This window comes from Saimiri boliviensis, chromosome 13, assembly GCF_048565385.1.
Source record: "Saimiri boliviensis isolate mSaiBol1 chromosome 13, mSaiBol1.pri, whole genome shotgun sequence".
Taxonomy (NCBI): Eukaryota; Metazoa; Chordata; class Mammalia; order Primates; family Cebidae; genus Saimiri; species Saimiri boliviensis.
In genome coordinates this window covers 56,615,044-56,633,737 of record NC_133461.1, presented here as the reverse complement: position 1 = coordinate 56,633,737, position 18,694 = coordinate 56,615,044, and the positions used below count along the sequence as shown (strand labels likewise).

The window sequence follows — 18,694 nt, the reverse complement described above, 5'->3', positions numbered from 1 at the left end:
ACTACTAAGTATCTCAAAATTTAATGTGAGATTCTGCTTATGCAATATAAATAAGGCATATAGCAATGCCAGTGAAATCTAAATTAGATGAGACTGTTTTGTCTCTAAGATATTTTCTGAACTTAACATGCCATGTAACTGAGACTAACATTTTAGTCTTCTGCAAAATTAGTAATATAAGGTTGAACACAGTGAGGGAAATGTAAGGACATCACTTGTATACATCCATTAATTCTTCTACCTTCTGTCTTCTTGCTATCAAGGTCCTTTTGCATAGTATACTGGCATTTTTACATAGAATCTGTCATTTAGACAACTTTTTATGAAATAGGAGTTTTATTAGGAATATAGCTTAGGCTATTTTAAAAATCATGTTTAATTCAGCTACAATTAAGCAATAATGATTTCTGCCCTTGATATTAAAAGTATATTTGGATTTTAGGGATAAGAATTTAAGAGGTTTTCTATTTTATATCTGTATATTCAAAATTATACTTACGTATTATAATACGGCTAATCAATATTTGGCTGGGCCAGATGCAGTGGCTTACACCTGTAATCCCAGCACTTTGGGAGGCCAAGGTGGGTGGATCACTTGAGGCCAGGAGTTCAGGACCAGCCTGGCCAACAGCCTGGCCAACATGGTGAAACCCCATCTCTAATAAAAATACAAAGATTAGCCAGGTGTGGTGATGCGCACCTGTAATCCCAGCTATTTAGAGGCTGAGCCACGAGAATCACTTGAACCCAGGAAGAGGAGATTGCAATGAGCAGAGATCACACCACTGCACTCCAGCCTCAGCAACAGAGAGAGACTTTGTCTTTAAAAAAAAAAAAATACATACATATATATATATATATATATATATATATATATATATATACACACACACATATATATATGGTTGTTGGTTCTTTCTTTCTTAAGAGCAACCATACTTTGCCTGCTCATACAGTAAGTGATTACTTTAAAAACACTACATATATTTGCCAACAAGGCTGTGACAGTCAGTTAAGAACACAGTATAATTTCTACTTTTAAGAAACGTAAAAATTAGTTTGGGCCATAAAACATGAATACAAAGAAAAACTAGAGAACATAATCAAGTGCATGATAATGTAGGAGAAACAGTATAATAAATGTCTATTTAACTCAAGATTAGCCTTCGTACAGAGAAATCTAAATAAAGTGATTAAATGCTACATTATACTCCAGAAAATACAAAAACATTAGGGGTTGTTTATATCAACAACTTGAGTGTTTCAGAAACCAAATCAAAGAATAATTGATAAAAATACAAAAAGTTAAAGAATACTTCAGCAAAAACCACCCTGAAGCTCTTCTGTGTATATGTATGTTAATATAAAATAGTTAAATATTATACTCATGGAGTGTTAGGGAGGAAAAAAAAAGTAAGTGCCAGCTACCTTGTTGATGATGCAACAAAAAGTATTAAGTACTGTCTTATAGTGGATTACCAGAGAAGTTTCAAAAAACCAGACTAAATTGTCTTTTTAGAAGTTTTCTAAGCTTAACCTGAATGGCTCTTATACTAAAATGACAAGACCCTTCAGTTTAAAATAAGATTAGTTATAATGACCTCAAATTTAATAATTTATTCCAAGCAAATCAGTTATCTGATACCATTCCAAATTTGATTTGATTAGAAGTACATATTTTTGAGGTAATTAAAAGTAGATTTAACCTTCCCAGTAAGTGTTATCATGTGGTTCAATGCATTATACTGGTATAGCACTTCTGTTTAGATTATTTCTTTGAGACGGAGTCTCACTCTATTGCCCAGGCTAGAGGGCAGTGGCATGATCATGGCTCACTGCAACCTCCACAGCCCCTAGGTTCAAGCAATTCTCCTGCCTCAGTCTCCCAAGTAGCTAAGCTCATAGGTATGCGCCACCATGCCCAACTAATTTTTGTATTTTTAGTAGAGGTGGGGTTTTACCACACTGGCCAGGCAGGTCACGAACTCTTGACCTCAAGTGACCTGTCTGCCTTGGCCTCCCAAATGGTTGGGATTACAGATGTGAGCCACCATGCCCAGCCAAGATTTTTACTATGTAGTTCTTATCAACCTACATTGTACAATTTATCCATTTCTCACCAAGATGGGACCATCTCAACAGAAGGTACTATATCTTACTCATCCTTCTCCATGCAATTTGGTGCTTAGTATATACCTGACAAACAGTAAGTTATCAAAGATATCTGTGGAATAAATGAATGCTCAGCACACTAAAATAATGTTAGATGTTTAACTTAAATCTCAAGTACATTAGAGTAAAGCTAACATGAACTCACACTAATGGTAATAATAGTTAACACTGAGTACTTACACCATGCAAAGCACTGTTCTAAGTGCTGTACTGTTTTAATTTATTCAGCCCTTACAACAACCCTATAAGTAGGAAAGTAGTATTATTTTTATTATCATCATCCCTATTTTTGAGGAAATGGAGGCATAAAAGGCCAAAGTTATTTGTCTAAGGTCACAGTGGAGGGAGGTAATATTACATGTTATAACACATGGTCAATTACATGAGTTCGGGGAGGAATCACTTAATTTTTAAAGAGCTAAAAATTGATAGCATCAATATGGTGATGATAATGCTAAAAAAGTCTACATGTTGGCCAGTGGCGGTGGCTCACACCTGAAGTCACAGCACTTTGGGAGGCCGGGACAGGCAGATCACCAGGTCAGGAGTTTGAGGCCAGCCTGGCCAACATGGTGAAATCTCGTTTCTACTAAAAATACAAAAATTAGCCAGGTGTGGTGGCAGGCGCCTATAATCCCACCTACTTCAGAGGCTCAGGAAGGAGAATTGCTTGAACTAGGAGGTGGGGGTTGCAGTGAGCAAAGATCATGCCACTACACTCCAGCCTGGATGACAGAGCAAGACTCTGTCACAGGGAAAAAAAAAAAAGTCTACACGTTGTTTCAAAATGCATTATAAACTGTAAGTCTATAGATCAAAATATCAGTATTTATAGCATCTTTTAACCCATTAATTGTTGTAACTTGAGGATATACAATATAACATTTAGCAAAAAATTTTTGAAAACCATTGTCGTGAACATGGATGAGTCCAAAAGAAATTAAATATGAAATACTGGAAATACCGTGCATCATTGAAAAATTACATAATAAGGTATATCTTTATATACCATTAAATCTACTTTAAAAATGATTTTTAGATATTCCTAAGAACAAAATCAGCATTTACTCCTACAATCACTGTTTGGTGTACTTACCTACGACTGCTATAATATGTAAATCCTACAAAAGGTAGTTGATTGCCAACAAAAGCTTTAGGAATAGGGAATGTTTCTTCTTCTCCTTTATCTTCTTCCAAGTCATCAAAATTACTGGTATCAATATCACTACTTAAATCAGGTACAACTGGTGCTACAGCTAAAATCAAAAACAAAATTAGTTGTTCATTTCAAACTTAAAATACTAGTAAAGTGAAGCAGATTCCGTAACAGCTACTGATGGCTTCTCTCTTGTAAAAACCTGCAAATCACAAATTCCACCTGGGTTATATCCTATTATATTAAGCTTTATCAGGACTAAAAAAATCAACTGATAATTGATCATTATGTAATTTTTATGAAACAATTATCTTCAAAGTCACCTCTAATTATCTATACCTTGTGTTTAACTTGAATATTAAAAATCAAGTATTATTAAGGTTTGTTTTAGAATGTACCAAGGTATAAAATACACAAAAGCATTTGGGACTACAGAAAAGACTTTCAGAAACTAAAGCATAACAAACCGTACTTGAAAAAGTTTAGTTTTAAACATAGTATTTTTTGATTAATCTGCTTTATAGTAAACCAGAACTTAAGGTTACTTATTAGCTTCCTGGACATAATAATTTGGTACTAAAATACCTTTACTCACTCAGAATCTGGATGATCAATACTCCTCTCTCCAACCCCAATATCTCCATAAGGTTATGCCACAGGAGCAATGGATTTGGAATTGTATTTTCAGACTAGCTACCTCTAGAATCAAGTGACTAAGACAAATGCAGTGAGGTATTTATGATATCACTGTTAATAAAAAAGGGCAACAATACAAAAAATGGACATAACATCTTCAAGAATTATAAATCTGATGTGGACCAAGTCTTACATATACTTAATAATATAAAACCATATGTGACAATGTTTAAATATTCAGAATATAGGAGAAAATACCATATATAACTAATACTACTGACATCTATTTTTGGAGCTTGAATGTTACAAAGGGTATATCTAAGAACAAATTCTAAAATAAAATTTTAAGAAAATTTAGTTTTTAGCTTAAAGATACTGCAGTATAATAAAACATCCCTGAATTATGATCATCAAAATATTAAAAAATTATTTTAGGTACAATAATCTCACGTTATTTTAGAGAAAATGAATCACTTTTCTTTTCAATCATCTGGGTATTTCAGGCAAGAAATACCTATTGTTGTGCCATCTGAGAGAGTAAACTAATACTCAGGGAACAAAACAACGTATTTAGCCCACTGAAGCTGTAATACTAACAAACAGTAACACGAGAGTGAGATTAGGGCTTTTCCATCATTCACTTTCCTTAATGGTCAAGAGAACTGCCTGACTAGACAATGCTAGCTTTCTAATAACTTCCTTATTTGTAAAATGAAGGGAGAACACCAAATGGTTGCTGCTGTTGGGAAATATGTAAGTTAATTACGGTCTTGGCAAAAATTTTATGTTAAAGGAGTGATCTCAATCAAAGACACCGTTGCCTGTTGGAGAGCGTTCAGTAATACCTGGGTACATATTTTGGTTGTCATTAATGAGAGAAAAGGTGTTACTAGCACATAATGAGTAGAGTCATGGGGTGCCACTAAACATCCTTAATGTTTAGAATAATCCCCACAAAAAGAGTTATCTAGTCAACTGCTGGGGCTCAGAAAACCTGCTTTAAAATTATATCATAAAGATTTTAAAGAGAAGCAGAATAAGTGTGCTGCATTTTCTCTTGCTATTTCTGATGGATCTACTCTTTTTATAAATGACACTATTTCACAGTAGTTTTAAAATGACAAAGTCTTATCTGTTTAAATTTTGAGATACAAGTGGGAAAAATATTGGAAGAGTTATAAAAATAATTATTTCTGCTTCTAAATTAAGATGCTTAGGCTTTACATAATGCCATATAATGACTTCAGAACTAATAAGGATAAAGAGAACTTTACTGAATAAACATCAGTATATAAAAAATTTTGCTTTCATTAAATAACTGTTAATCCAGGAATCATATTCCATAAAAAAGAATCCAGCAGCTGTTGTCAAAAATGGCAGAGCAGAGAACTCAAAGAAATCATATCTTCACTGAAGCAACCACTGAGATGGCAAAAACTACCAGAGCAACTTTCTAAGAACTCTGGAATCTAATAAAAAACTAATAACAAACAGGGAGTATTTAATAAGAAAAAGGCTACGAAAATTTGGCATTTAAGGAAATCTCTGTCACTGGCTGAGATAACGAAATGGAGATTTCAGTGAATACATGTGACAAGAAATACAGACTGTGCAAAAATAGTTTGGAAATGGCACTAAACAAATGAATGATTGCAGCCCACAACAAGCAACAACAGCAAGCCCTGGGGGAAAGAGGAAGAATCTGATTTCCAGAGTTACAACATTGTAATATCCAAAATGCCTCTCTTAGAAAGATGTAGCTGCTTTAAAACAACGTCCAGTTTATGACAAAAAATTACAAAGCATGTAGAGAAACAAGAAAGCATAGGCCATTCACAGGGAATACAGAAAATTATAGAAACCATCAGTGAGGAAACCAAGACATTAGACTTACTCAACAAAATCTTAAAATAAACTCTCTTAAATAAGTTCAAAAAGTGAACGAACATTATAGATCAAGTACCAGAAAGATGATGTTTTAATAAAGAAAAAATATCATGAACGAGATCGAAAATAGAACCAAATAGACATTCTAGCACTGAAAAGTACAAAAGCTGAAGTTAATTTCACTAGAAAGCTTCAACAGCAGATCTGAATAGGCAGAGGAAAAAAAATCAGTGAACTTGAAGATAGGACAACTGAAATTATCAATTGTGAGGAACAGAAAGAAAAAGAATGAAAAAGTAAACAGAGACTAAGAAAACTGTGGGACACCATCAATCAGACCAGCACATAACATTACGAGAGTTTCAGAAGGAGAGAAAGGGGCAGAAAGACTATTTGAAGAAATAATGGCCACACCTTTCCAAATCTGATAAAATATATAAATCTACACATCCAAGAAGATGAATACCAGCTATGAAAAACTCCACGAACTCCACATGAAGGCACATCATAATCACACGTCATAATCAAACTGTCTTAACTCAAAGCCACATGAAGAAGAAAAGGAATATCAGTAAAGGTAACTGTAAATAAAAGCAGGATTTGTACGCTACTCAAAGTAAACAGATACCACGCCAACCTAGATTGTTATCAATTTAGGGTGTTAGGTGTAACTTCATGTTAACTAATAAGAAAATGACTAAAAAAAAAACACAGAAAAAGAAAAGAAGAAGGAATTAAAATAGCATACCTGGGGGGAGAAAAGACTAAACGCAAAAGAAAGCAATTATGTATTAGCTGAGGACCAAAAAGAAAATATATGACATATAGAAAACAAACAGAAAGATGACAGAAGTCTTTTCTTACCAGTATTCACTTTACATTTAAATGGATTAAATTCACCAATCAAAAGGCTGAGATGGGCAGAATACAATAAAAAATGATTCAACTATATGCTGTCTATAGAGACTCATCTTAGATCCACAGACATAGGCTAAAAAGTTACTTGAGGCCGGGTGCAGTGGCTCACGTCTGTAATCCCAGCACTTTGGGAGGCTGAGTTGGGCGGATCACGAGGTCAGGAGATTGAGACCATCCTGGCCAACATGGCAAAACCTCGTCACTACTAAAAATATAAAAATTAGCCAGGAGTGGTGGCATGTGCCTGTGGTCCCAGCTACTTGGGAGGCTGAGGCGGAAGAATCACTTGAGCTCAGGAGGCAGAGGTCGCGGTGAGCCAAGATTGTACCTACACTCTAGCTTGGCAACAGAGCAAGTCTCCGTCTCAAAAAAAAAAAAAAAAAAAAAAAAAAGGTTACTTGATCTGCATCCACAGGTTAAAAGTAACAGAGGGAAAAAGATATTCCATGCAAAAGGGAACTAAAGTGGCTACATTAACATCAAATAGAATTTAAATAAAAAACTGTCACGAGGCAAAGAAGGACACTGCATATTAATTATATTGATAAAAGGCTCTCTCCATTCATTACGAAAATATAATGAATATAAAAATACATTTAACACAGCCCCAAAATTCATGCAAAAATAGAAATGAATGCAGGGAGAAACGGTTCTAAAATAATAGTTTGATATGGTTTTATAGCTTGTCCCTACAAATGTCATGTTGAAAAGTAATCCCCAATGTTGGGTGTGGGGCCTGGTAGGATGTGACTGGATCACAAAAGAGGATTTCTCAGGAATGGTTTAGCACCATCCCATTGGTACTGTCCTCAAGACAGAAAATGAGTTGTTGCCAAATCTAGTTGTTTAAAAACATGTGTGGCATCTTCCCCCTCACTCTCTTGCTCCTGCTCTCACCATGTGACGTGTCTGTTCTCGCTCTGACTTCTGCAATGAGTAAAAGCTCCCTGAGGTCTCTCTAGAAGCTGAGAAGATGCCAGCATTATGCTTGTACAGCCTGCAGAACCATGAGCCAGTTAAAACTCTTTTCTTTATAAATTACCAGTCTCAGGTAATCCTTCACAGCAATGCAAAAATGGCTTAACATAAGTTGGTGTCTTTAATAACCCACTTTCAATAATGGCCAGAACATATTAATAGAAGATCAATAAGAAAACAGATGATCTGAACAACTTCACAAATCAACTAGATATTACAAGTATGTACAGAACACTCAAAAACAACAGAATACACATTCTTCTCAAGGGTAAATGAGCCATTCTCAAAGAGAGATTGTATGTTGGGGCAAATAACAAGTCTTTAAAAAGTTTTAAAACATTGAAATCATACAAAGTGTCTTCTCCAACAACAAGGGAATGAACCAAGAAGTCAATAATAGAAAACTGAAAGTTTCACAAATATATGGAAATTAAACAAAACACTCTTAAATCACCAGTGAGTGAAAAAAACAATCACGGGAAGACTAAACACTTTGAAACAAATAAAAATGGGAAGACTAAATACTCTGAGACAAATGAAAATGAAAACAACATACCAAAACATATGGGATTCAATGAAAGGAGTGCTCAGGTAGAAATTTTACCCATAATTGTCTATTATACTAAAAACCAAAGATCTCAAACCAATAATCCAATTTGACACTATAAGGAACTATAAAAAGAAAAGCAAATTAACCAAGAGCCAGCAAAAGGAAAGAAAGAATACAGATTGGAGTGCATATAAATAAAATTGAGAATAGAAAATCAATAATGCAAATTAACAAAACTAAAAATTAGTTCCTTAAAAAGATTAACAAAATTGACAAACCTGTTACTGAACTAAGAGGGAAAAAAAACCCCAGAAGACACAAACAACTAAAATAAAAAATGAAAGTAGGGGTATAAATACCAACCATACAGAAGTAAAAATAAAATACACTGCCTAATTGTACAGTGACAATTTCTTTTTTTTTGAGACAGAGTCTCACTCAGCCTCTAGAGTAGCTGGGAGAACAGGCATATACCACCACTCCCTGCTAGCTTTTATTTTATTTTATTTTAGAGACAAGGTTTTGCCATGCTGACCTGGTTGGTCTCAAACTCCTGGCCTCAAGTGAGCCGCCTCCCAAAGTGTCGGGATTACAGGTGTGAGCCACCACGCCCGGTCTACAGTAACAAATTAGATAACTTAGATGAAATAGAGAAATTCTTAGAAAACACAGACTGCCAAATTTATTTTAAAAGAAATAAAGAATCAAAACAGGGACAGTCATAGTGACTCACCCCTGTAACTCCAGCACTTTGGAAGGCCAAGGGAGGGTGGCTTGAGACCAGGAGTTTGAACCAGTCTGGGCAATATAGCAAGACCCCATCTCTACACAAAATAAAAAGAAAATTAGCCAGGTATGGTGATACATAGCTGTGGTCCTAGCTACTCGGGAGGCTGAAGCAGGAGGATCCCTTGAGTCTAAGAGTCCAGTGACACAGTGAGCTAAGATCGTGGCACTGCACTCCAGCCTCGGTAACAGAACAAGATCTTGTCTCTATTAAAAAAATAAAATAAAATGAAGGGAAAAAAACCCACATGATCATTTCAGTTGTCACACAAAAAGCATTTGACAAACACAACACCCTTTAATGATTGAAAACACTTGGCCAACAAGGAATAGAGAGGAACTTCCTTAATATGATAAATGGCATTAATGAAAATCCCTCAGCTAACATCATATTCAGTGGTGAAAGACTAAAAGCTTCCCCCTATGATCAGGAACAGACAAGGTGCCTCTTTTGCCACTGCTATTCAACACTGTATCGGGAGCTCTAGACTGAGTAATTAGGCAAGAATAAGATCAATAAAAGGCATGTGGAAAGGAAAAAGTAAAACCATCTCTATTTGTACATGACATAACCCTATCATAGAAAATCCTAAAGAAGCCACAAAAGAATATATTAGAGGTAATAGACAAATCAACAAAACTGCAGGTTACAAGATCAGAAATAAAAGTTGTATTTCTATATACTAGGAATAAACAATATAAAAAGAAAATTAAAGAACAATTCCATTTAAAATAACATCAAAAAGAAATACATAGGAATAAATTTAACCAAGGAGGTGTAAGATTTATGCATCAAAAACTTAAAAACATTGCTGAAATTAACGAAGGCTTAAATAAATGGGGAGACATCCTGTGTTCATGTACTAGAAAAGTTAATATTGTAAAGATGGTAATGCTACCCAAAGTAATTTAAAGATTCAGTGCAATCTACCAAAATCCCAATGTCCTTTTTGGCAAAAATATAAAAAAAACATTCTAAAAGTCACATGAAATCTCAAGAGATCCCAAATAGTCAAAACAATTTTGAAAAAGAACGAAGTTGAAAGAGTCACATTTCCAGATTTCAAAACTTACCACAAAAGCTACCATAGTCATAACAGTGTGGCACCAACATAAAGACAAACATATACAGATCAATGGAATACAACAAAGAACCCGCAAATAAACCCTCATGTATACGGTCTAATGATTGACAAAAGGGGCCACCACCTTTCAATGCAGGGAAAAGAGAGTCCTTTCAACACATAGCGTTGGGCAAACTGGATATCCACATACAAAAAAAGTAAATTGGACCCTTACTATACACCATACAAAAAAATTAACTCACAGTGAGTCAAAGACCTGCACATACTAGCTGAAACTATAAAATCTGTAGAAAACATAGGTAAGATATTTAATGACACTGGATTTGGCAATTCTTTCTTAAATACGAAACTAAAACTATAAGCAACAAAAGGATGAACCAGATTTCACCAAAATTAAAAATTTTGTGCATGAAAGCACTATTAACAGAGTGTAGAGAATAGGAGAAAATATCTGATAAGAGATTAATACCCAAAATTTTTTAAAAACTCCTACAACTCAACAGCAACAAAAAAGCAAACCACCAAATTTTAAAATGGGCAAAGGACTTGAATAGAAATTTTTCAAGAGGACATATATGAATGGCAAATAAGCACATGACAAGATGTTTACCATTCTTAGTCATTAGGGAAATGCAAATGAAAACCACAATGAGATATCACTTCACAACCATTAGGATGACTACTATTTAAAACACGCATGCGCGTACACACACACACACACACACACACACACACACACACACTCACACACAGAAAAGAACAAGTGTTGGAGATGTGGAGAAAGTATACCCATGTCCACTGCTGTTGGGAATATGAAATGGTGCAAATGAAGCGCATATTATTATGGTGTTTCTTCAGAAAAATTAAACACACGGCTGAGTGTGGTGGCTCACACCTACAATCCCTGCACTTTGGGAGGCTGAGGCAGGAGGATCTCTTGAGCCCTGGAGGTTGAGATGAGCCTGGTCAACACAGCAAGGCCGTGTCTCTACAAAACTAACTAATTATCATATGACTTCGCCATTCCACTTATAGGTATATACCCAAATGAAAGGAAAACAGGGATATTACAGAAATATCCATTTATATAACATTCATATGGATATAAAATATCCATAATATAATACGGGAAGCAGATATTTGTATACTACTGTTGGTTCTTCACAACAGCTAAAAGGGAGAACAATCTTAAGTGTCTAGTAATGGATAAATGGATAAACAAAATATAGTATATCCATACAATGGAATATTATGATACATGCTATGACATGAATGAACCTTGAAAACACTATGCTAAATGAAATAAACCAATCACAAAAAGACAAATATTATAGCAATTTAAATGAAATACCCTGAGTAGTCTAATTCATAGAGATAGAAAGTAGAAGAGTGATTACTATGAGTTAAGGAGAGAGAGAAATGGAGAGTTTTTCTGTTTGTTTTTTGTTTTTGAGACAGAGTCTCGCTCTATCACCAGGCTGGAGTGCAGTGGCGCGATCTCAGTTCACTGCAACCTCCGCGTCCTGGATTCTAGCGATTCTCCTGCCTCAGCCTCATGAGTAGGTGGGACTACAAGCAGGCACTGCCACATCTGGCTAATTTTTGTACTTTTAGTAGAGGCGGGGTTTCACCATATTGGCCAGGCTGATCTCAAATTCCTGACCTCATGATCTGCCCGCCTTGGCCTCCCAAAGTGCTGGGATTACAGATATGAGCCATGGAGCCCAGCTGAGAATTACTGTTTAAATAAAAGAGTTTTAGTTTAGGATGACGGAAAAGCTCTGGACACAGATAGTAGTGGTAACAGTTTTAAGACAATGTGAATGTACTTAATGCCACTGCATTGTACAGTTAAAAACATCTAACATGGGGAATTTTATCTTATGCATACTTTACCACAATATAAAGAGATAATTTATTTTTTTAATCCATTATAAATGTTGAGAAAGTCTAAACTCCTAGGTAAAAGAGCCCTGAAACTTGCTAGGCCGTAAGTTCTTTATTTACAAAGCCCACACTGATCATCTCTCCCATAAGAATATAAAATTCAAACAGAGAGGGTACTAGTCTTGATTAACTCCCAGAATCTCGAATAATATACGTGTGTATATACAATAAGTTTTGAGCCAGCATAAGTATTAAGACTGTTAGCATCTTGTGTGTTCCCCACAAGCTATCGGTGGATTAAGTATTGACAATATCTTATTTCAGATGAGATAATAATATATGGCAAAGCGTTTTGCAGGTTACCACACATTTAATGTAGTATTATTAATTTTTCTAAAGAAACAGTTATTATTCTGTTGCCCATGCTGGAATGCAGTAGCATGATTATAGCTCACTGCAGCCTTGAACTCCTGGGCTCAAGTGATTGTTTTACCTCAGCCTCCTGAGTAGTTGAAACACAGGTGCGTGCCATCACACCTGGTGAATTTTTTAATTTTTTGTAGAGATGGGGTCTCGCTATATTACCCAGGCTGGTCTCAAACTCCTGGCCTCAAGAGATCCTCCCACCTTGGCCTCCCAAAATGCTGAGATGACAAGCATGAGCCACTGTGCCTGGCTCTATTCATTATTAATTATTATTATTAATTATTATTAATAATACATTAAATATGTGGTAACTCGCAAAATCCTTTGCCATTTATTTCATTTGAAATTATTACTGTTAAATACTAAATATAACAGTATTAATAATGTATTCTAAATATGTAATAAATGTTATCATTTTCTTTTCCCCAAATTTAACTGAAAACAATTGCCAATTCCTTCCATTTTTGATCTACACAATATTAAACAGGTGAAGATTTTTAAACTGTACATGGTATTTCAAAGATGAAAGGCTTTGGAGCCAAAAGACTTAGTTAGATCTGAATCTTGACATTGTTATTTGCTTGCATTTATGACCTGTAGTAAGTTATTTGGGTATTTTCATTTCTTTTGTCTTTCTTCTATCTTTAATCTTACTCATGTCACTCCTTCAATTTTACCTCAGATTAGTGGAAAAAGAGTGTTTCAATCTTACTGCTTTGTGCCTGTGAATTAAGGGTGACCAAGACCAGGAAGCTCATGGAAATTCTGCCAAAAATCAAGCTATTTTGTATCCTGCCCCCACACCACCAAGGAACACAAGGTGAAGATTAATTGCCATTCCAATGCGGAGACATTTATGTGGTAAAAATACCTTAAAAAAAAAAAAAAAACTATTAGAAAGCAATTTTGCCAAAGAAAACGGAAAGTCAAAAAAAAAAAAAACATTAAAAGGAATTAAAACTGTTATATAATTTTTAAAAATTTAGCAGGTCAACAAGGTCAGTTCAGAATAAAAGAATTCTTGGTATTTTAGGGGTGGGAAGTAAAGAAGCGGTACGGAGAGCGGAAGGGAAGAAAAGAACAATAAGTTCTACAGACTTCAATTTTTCTCTCTTTGCTTTTTCCAATAACCACAAAGCAGGACTTCTTAGAATTAGGAAAAACTACCAAAATGCTTTTAAGTATGTTAAATCTAACTACACCATAATAAAACCATAGATAACAACCCAGATCTTAAGCAGTTTTATGAAGGAGGTACAGCAATATAATACAATGCCACTCATCTGGACTTCCTAATTCCACAAGACTATGAGCTCCAGAAGGGAGAAAGAAAACTTTTGTTGGTTTGATCACTGCTGTTTTCCCAGTGTTTGCAATTGAACAGTCCTCAACATATAACAGGTGTTCAATAAATAACTGCTGACTAAATTACTTCCTCTTCGAAGTGATCAGTTTTTCAATACATAAAAGGAAAAATATCCTTATTACGTTTGAGGGTGATTTATTGTATGGTTATTCTATAGTTATTTATGCACTGCTTAACTTTGAAAGAATTTAAAGCAATACAAAATATTATTTTGTATTTCCTTCAGTCCCCTTCAAAGTTTTATTCAGATTTATAATAATATTTGTATGTCTTCAGCCTTCTAAACTTTACTAAGAGGAAAACTTGAATAAAAACACAAAAAGTGTTTCAATGTAACCATTTCTGACTCCTTGCTCATCTCTTTGTCATGCAACAATTTCACTTGTAGCATGAAGATAATAATTATGTCACATTTAATTCTGAAGAGGAGGAAGTTCCTTATTTCCTGGTGTATAATAACTGTTAATTAATAAAATTCTTCCAAGGTCAAGCTGCTCTTGCAGCTTCTCAGACAGCTGGTCATTCAATTACGTTCTCTGTTGTATAATTTCTTAATTTCCAAAGAATTTATTTCCCCTTTCTCCTTCTTAGACAGTTTTATAGCTTAGCACAATGCAAGTACTGTGCTATAGTACCTGAAGGCAATACAACTGTTCTTTTAAAATATTTGATAACTAGAATGCTTCATTAATATTAGCAAACCTACATGACTTATTTCATCAGAATTAACAAGATTTCCATCCCTCTGGAAAGTACTATCCTTCATTATCTCAACTGGATAGGCGGTCCTTAGGACAAATAACTAATCTGTAACTTTCTACAACTAGGTAGCTGAGTTCATTTCCATTGTTCCTGTTCACTGCTATTGCTATGGCAGCAAGTTAGGGGCTGAGATACATTATCCTTCCTCTGATAAATGAACAAGAAAAAAATATCTTAAGACTTCAGCAGGGGAAAGATTAATTCTTTACCTCCCAAATCCATAAAGATTGTGAGAACCTCTGGTGCCATGATAATTTTGATTCAGCTATGTTGTATCGAGTTTTCTGTGAATCATCTTACAATTTTAACTTTAAAAAAAATAAGAAAATGTTCTAAACTGAACTGAAAATTAGCTTCTTACACAATATGTTTTGTTCTAAATTGCAAGCTGCAAAACCCTGATAGAATCAAGTATATCACAATATCCTATAAACACATCAATAAAATTAAATTGAATTCTGACATTTACTAACAACAGAAACTTCTTATATTTTGGGTTTTAATAAAAACAAGAGAATAACTTATCTTCTCACAAAAATGTATATTTTAATTTCATTACCTACTACTTATTGACCACTTCCATAATAAGATAACTAAAGCCTAAAATAAAGAGCAATTCAACAAAGATCAAATGTAAAATTATGACGGGTGTGTCTAAATCCATTACATTTATATTTCATCTTGGTATCCTGCATTAGATGTAAGAGGAGTAACAATCCAATCTGCCCAATATTATCAAATTAACAGGCTAGGACAATTCCTATATAGTATTGTGTGTGCTTATCAGAAGCACACAAGTATTTGGCAACGTAGTTTCAACAAACAGTTACAGCTACTTTCAAATATTCACTAAAATATGCAAGAAAAAAATAACTTACTGTCTCGAAGTGTTTCCCAAGCCCACTGGTCATTTTTGAAGAAGAGATGTCGTTTGATTTCTTCTACACCATTTCGACCTAACCTCACTTCTCTGCATAGAGAGAGGGAGAAAAGTAATTGATCATTTAGGATCTTATCATAACCTGTCCAGGTTTATTTGTGGGCAGAATATTAAATGTGTGCAGGATGACAAATACAGTTCTAAGGAAAAATGATATTGTCAGCATAGTATCCAAACACATAGAAAATATGTTAAAGATTGAGAACATTAAAGAATTTTTTAAAAAAGAAAACTAAAGAAAGGCTGGGCACAATGGCTCACCTTAGATCAGAAGTTTGAGACCAGCCTGGCCAATAGGGTAAAACCCCATCTCTACTAAAAATACAAAATTAGCCAGGTGTTGTGGAACACAACTGTAGTCCCCGCTACTCAGGAGGCTGAGACAGGAGAATTGCTTGAATCTGGGAGGCAGAGGTTGCTGTGGGCTGAGATCACCCCACTGCACTCCAGCCTGGGTGAGACAGAGTGAGACTCCATCTCCAAGAAAAAAAAAAAAAAAAGAAAACTAAAGAATAACTACAAAAAACACCCATGAATTTTCTACTGACAACAAAAAATCCAGATTAATCACCACCTTACTTAGTTAGCATAATGAATAAAGCACCATGTATTTTCTTGACAGTTGTTTACATATGTGTATTTTTTTCTTACAGTGGTGAAGTTATGCTTTTCTTTCCCCAACCAAAACTTTACTTTGGCAGCAACACCAGATGCTACCAAAAACATCCAGAAACACATTTTAAATTTTGAACTGTCGGCCAGGCGCAGTGGCTCAAGACTGTAATCCCAGCACTTTGGGAGGCCGAGGCGGGTGGATCACGAGGTCGAAAGATCGAGACCATCCTGGTCAACATGGTGAAACCCCGTCTCTACTAAAAATACAAAAAACTAGCTGGGCGTGGTGGCGCGTGCCTGTAATCCCAGCTACTCAGGAGGCTGCGGCAGGAGAACTGCCTGAGCCCAGAAGGCGGAGGTTGCGGTGAGCTGAGATCGCACCATTGCACTCCAGCCTGGGTAACAAGAGCGAAACTCCATCTCAAAAAAAGAAAAAAAAAAAATTTGAACTGTCAATTTAGAATCTGTTAATTATTTCTGGCAAATCAAAAGCCAATGACTACTAATTCTTTTTTTTTTATTATTGCATTTTAGGTTTGGGGGTACATGTTTAGAACATGCAAGACTGTTGCATAGGTACACACATGGCAGTGTGGTTTGCTGCCTTCCTTCCCCTCACCTATATCTGTCATTTCTCCCCATGCTATCTCTTCCCACCTCCCCACCACCCCATCCCTCCCCCATTTCCCCCCAACAGACCCCAGTGTGTAGTGCTCCCCTCCCTGTGTCCATGTGTTCTCACTGTTTAACACCCGACTATGAGTGAGAACATGCGGTGTTTGATTTTCTGCTCTTGTGTCAGTTTGCTGAGAATGATGGTTTCCAGGTTCATCCATGTCCCTACAAAGGACACGAACTCATCGTTTTTGATGGCTGCGTAATATTCCATGGTGTATATGTACCACATTTTCCCTATCCAGTCTATCATTGATGGGCACTTGGGGTGGTTCCAGGTCTTTGCTATTGTAAACAGTGCTGCAATGAACATTCGTGTGCATGTGTCCTTATAGTAGAATGATTTATAATCCTTTGGATATATACCCAGTAATGGGATTGCTGGGTCAAATGGGATTTCTATTTTTAGGTCATTGAGGAATCGCCACACTGTCTTCCACAATGGTTGAATTAATTTACACTCCCACCAACAGTGTAAAAGTGTTCCTATTTCTCCACATCTTCTCCAGCATCTGTTATCTCCAGATTTTTTAATGATCGCCATTCTAACTGGTGTGAGATGGTATCTCAATGTGGCTTTGATTTGCATTTCTCTAATGACCAGTGATGATGAGCATTTTTTCATATATTTGTTGGCCTCCTGTACGTCTTCTTTTGTAAAGTGTCTGTTCATATCCTTTGCCCATTTTTGAATGGGCTTGTTTGTTTTTTTCTTGTAGATCTGTTTTACTTCTTTGTAAATTCTGGATATCAGCCCCTTGTCAGATGGGTAGAGTGCAAAAATTTTTTCCCATTCTGTTGGTTGCAACTACTAATTCTTGATACTGCCACAGAATTCAGAACTTTCACTAGACAAGTTACCAATACCTGCCTCTTTTTTGGTGAGCAAAACGTTTTTTTAAAATGTGATTTTAGCTGAATTGGAAAAAGAAAGTCAGCACCTTTTTCTCCCTAGTAGAATGCTTGTAATTCAATACTCTGAATTCTAAGTTTTTGCACAAGCTAAAGGATAAGTTGTTTTAGACATGTGACAATTTCTCCAAGAAGCTTTCATGGACACTCAAACTGGATTAGAAAACCTCTCCATGGTTCTCTGGCACATGGTGTGTACCTCATAGTAATCAGTTGTTGGTACTATAAATGTCTAATTTGCTTATCTAACTTCCCCAAAGAACTATGAAGTATTTTGAGAAAAGCTGTGTATCTTGCTCACTGCTATATCCCTAGTACCTAATATACAGTATAATACAATTCTTTATATTAAAATGTAAAAGGTAGGGCGTGATGGCTCACACCTGTAATTCCAGCACTTTGGAAGGCTGAGGTGGCAGATCATGAGGTCAGGAGCTCGAGATCAGCTTGGCCAACAAAGTGAAATCCTGTCTCTACTAAAAATACAAAAATTATCTGGGCATGGTGGCTGGCACCTGTAGTCCCAGCTACTCAGGGGGCTGGGGAAGGAAAATCGCTTGAACCCGGGAGGCAGAGGTTATAGTGAGCTGAGATCGTGCCACTGCACTCAAGCCTGGGCAACAGAGCGAGACTCAGTCTCAATAAATAAATAAAATGTAAAAATTAGCCAGGCATGGGTGGCTTACACTTACAATCCCAGCAATTTGGAGGCTGAAGTGAGAGGAGCAGTTGAGCCCAGAAGTTTGAAATCAGCCTGGGCAACAGAGCAAAACCCTGCCTCTACTTAAAAAAAAATAAACATCTGAAAAACCATAGTTCAAATTCTAAAGGACATAATGAAAAAAGACAAGTTAAAGCAAATCTCAAATTGAAACATATTTAAAAGTACTAGATCTCCCTAATATTTAACAATATACAATCATAAACATTAAGTATAATCTTA

At 35.6% G+C, this 18,694-nt stretch overlaps 1 protein-coding gene across 4 annotated transcripts in view; it reads right to left on the bottom strand.

Moving 5' to 3' along the window:
- The window catches only part of LOC101051787 (rho-associated protein kinase 1), a 167,831-nt gene that overhangs the window by 75,610 nt on the left and 73,527 nt on the right, over nt 1-18,694 (bottom strand). For all 4 annotated transcript variants that reach the window (XM_003924789.4, XM_010335516.3, XM_074383705.1 and 1 more), the window contains 2 exons: nt 15,488-15,579; nt 3,269-3,428 (listed from right to left, as the gene is read on the bottom strand). In XM_003924789.4, coding sequence (XP_003924838.1) covers nt 3,269-3,428; nt 15,488-15,579 — 252 coding nt within the window. The remainder of the gene's footprint in view (nt 1-3,268; nt 3,429-15,487; nt 15,580-18,694) is intronic.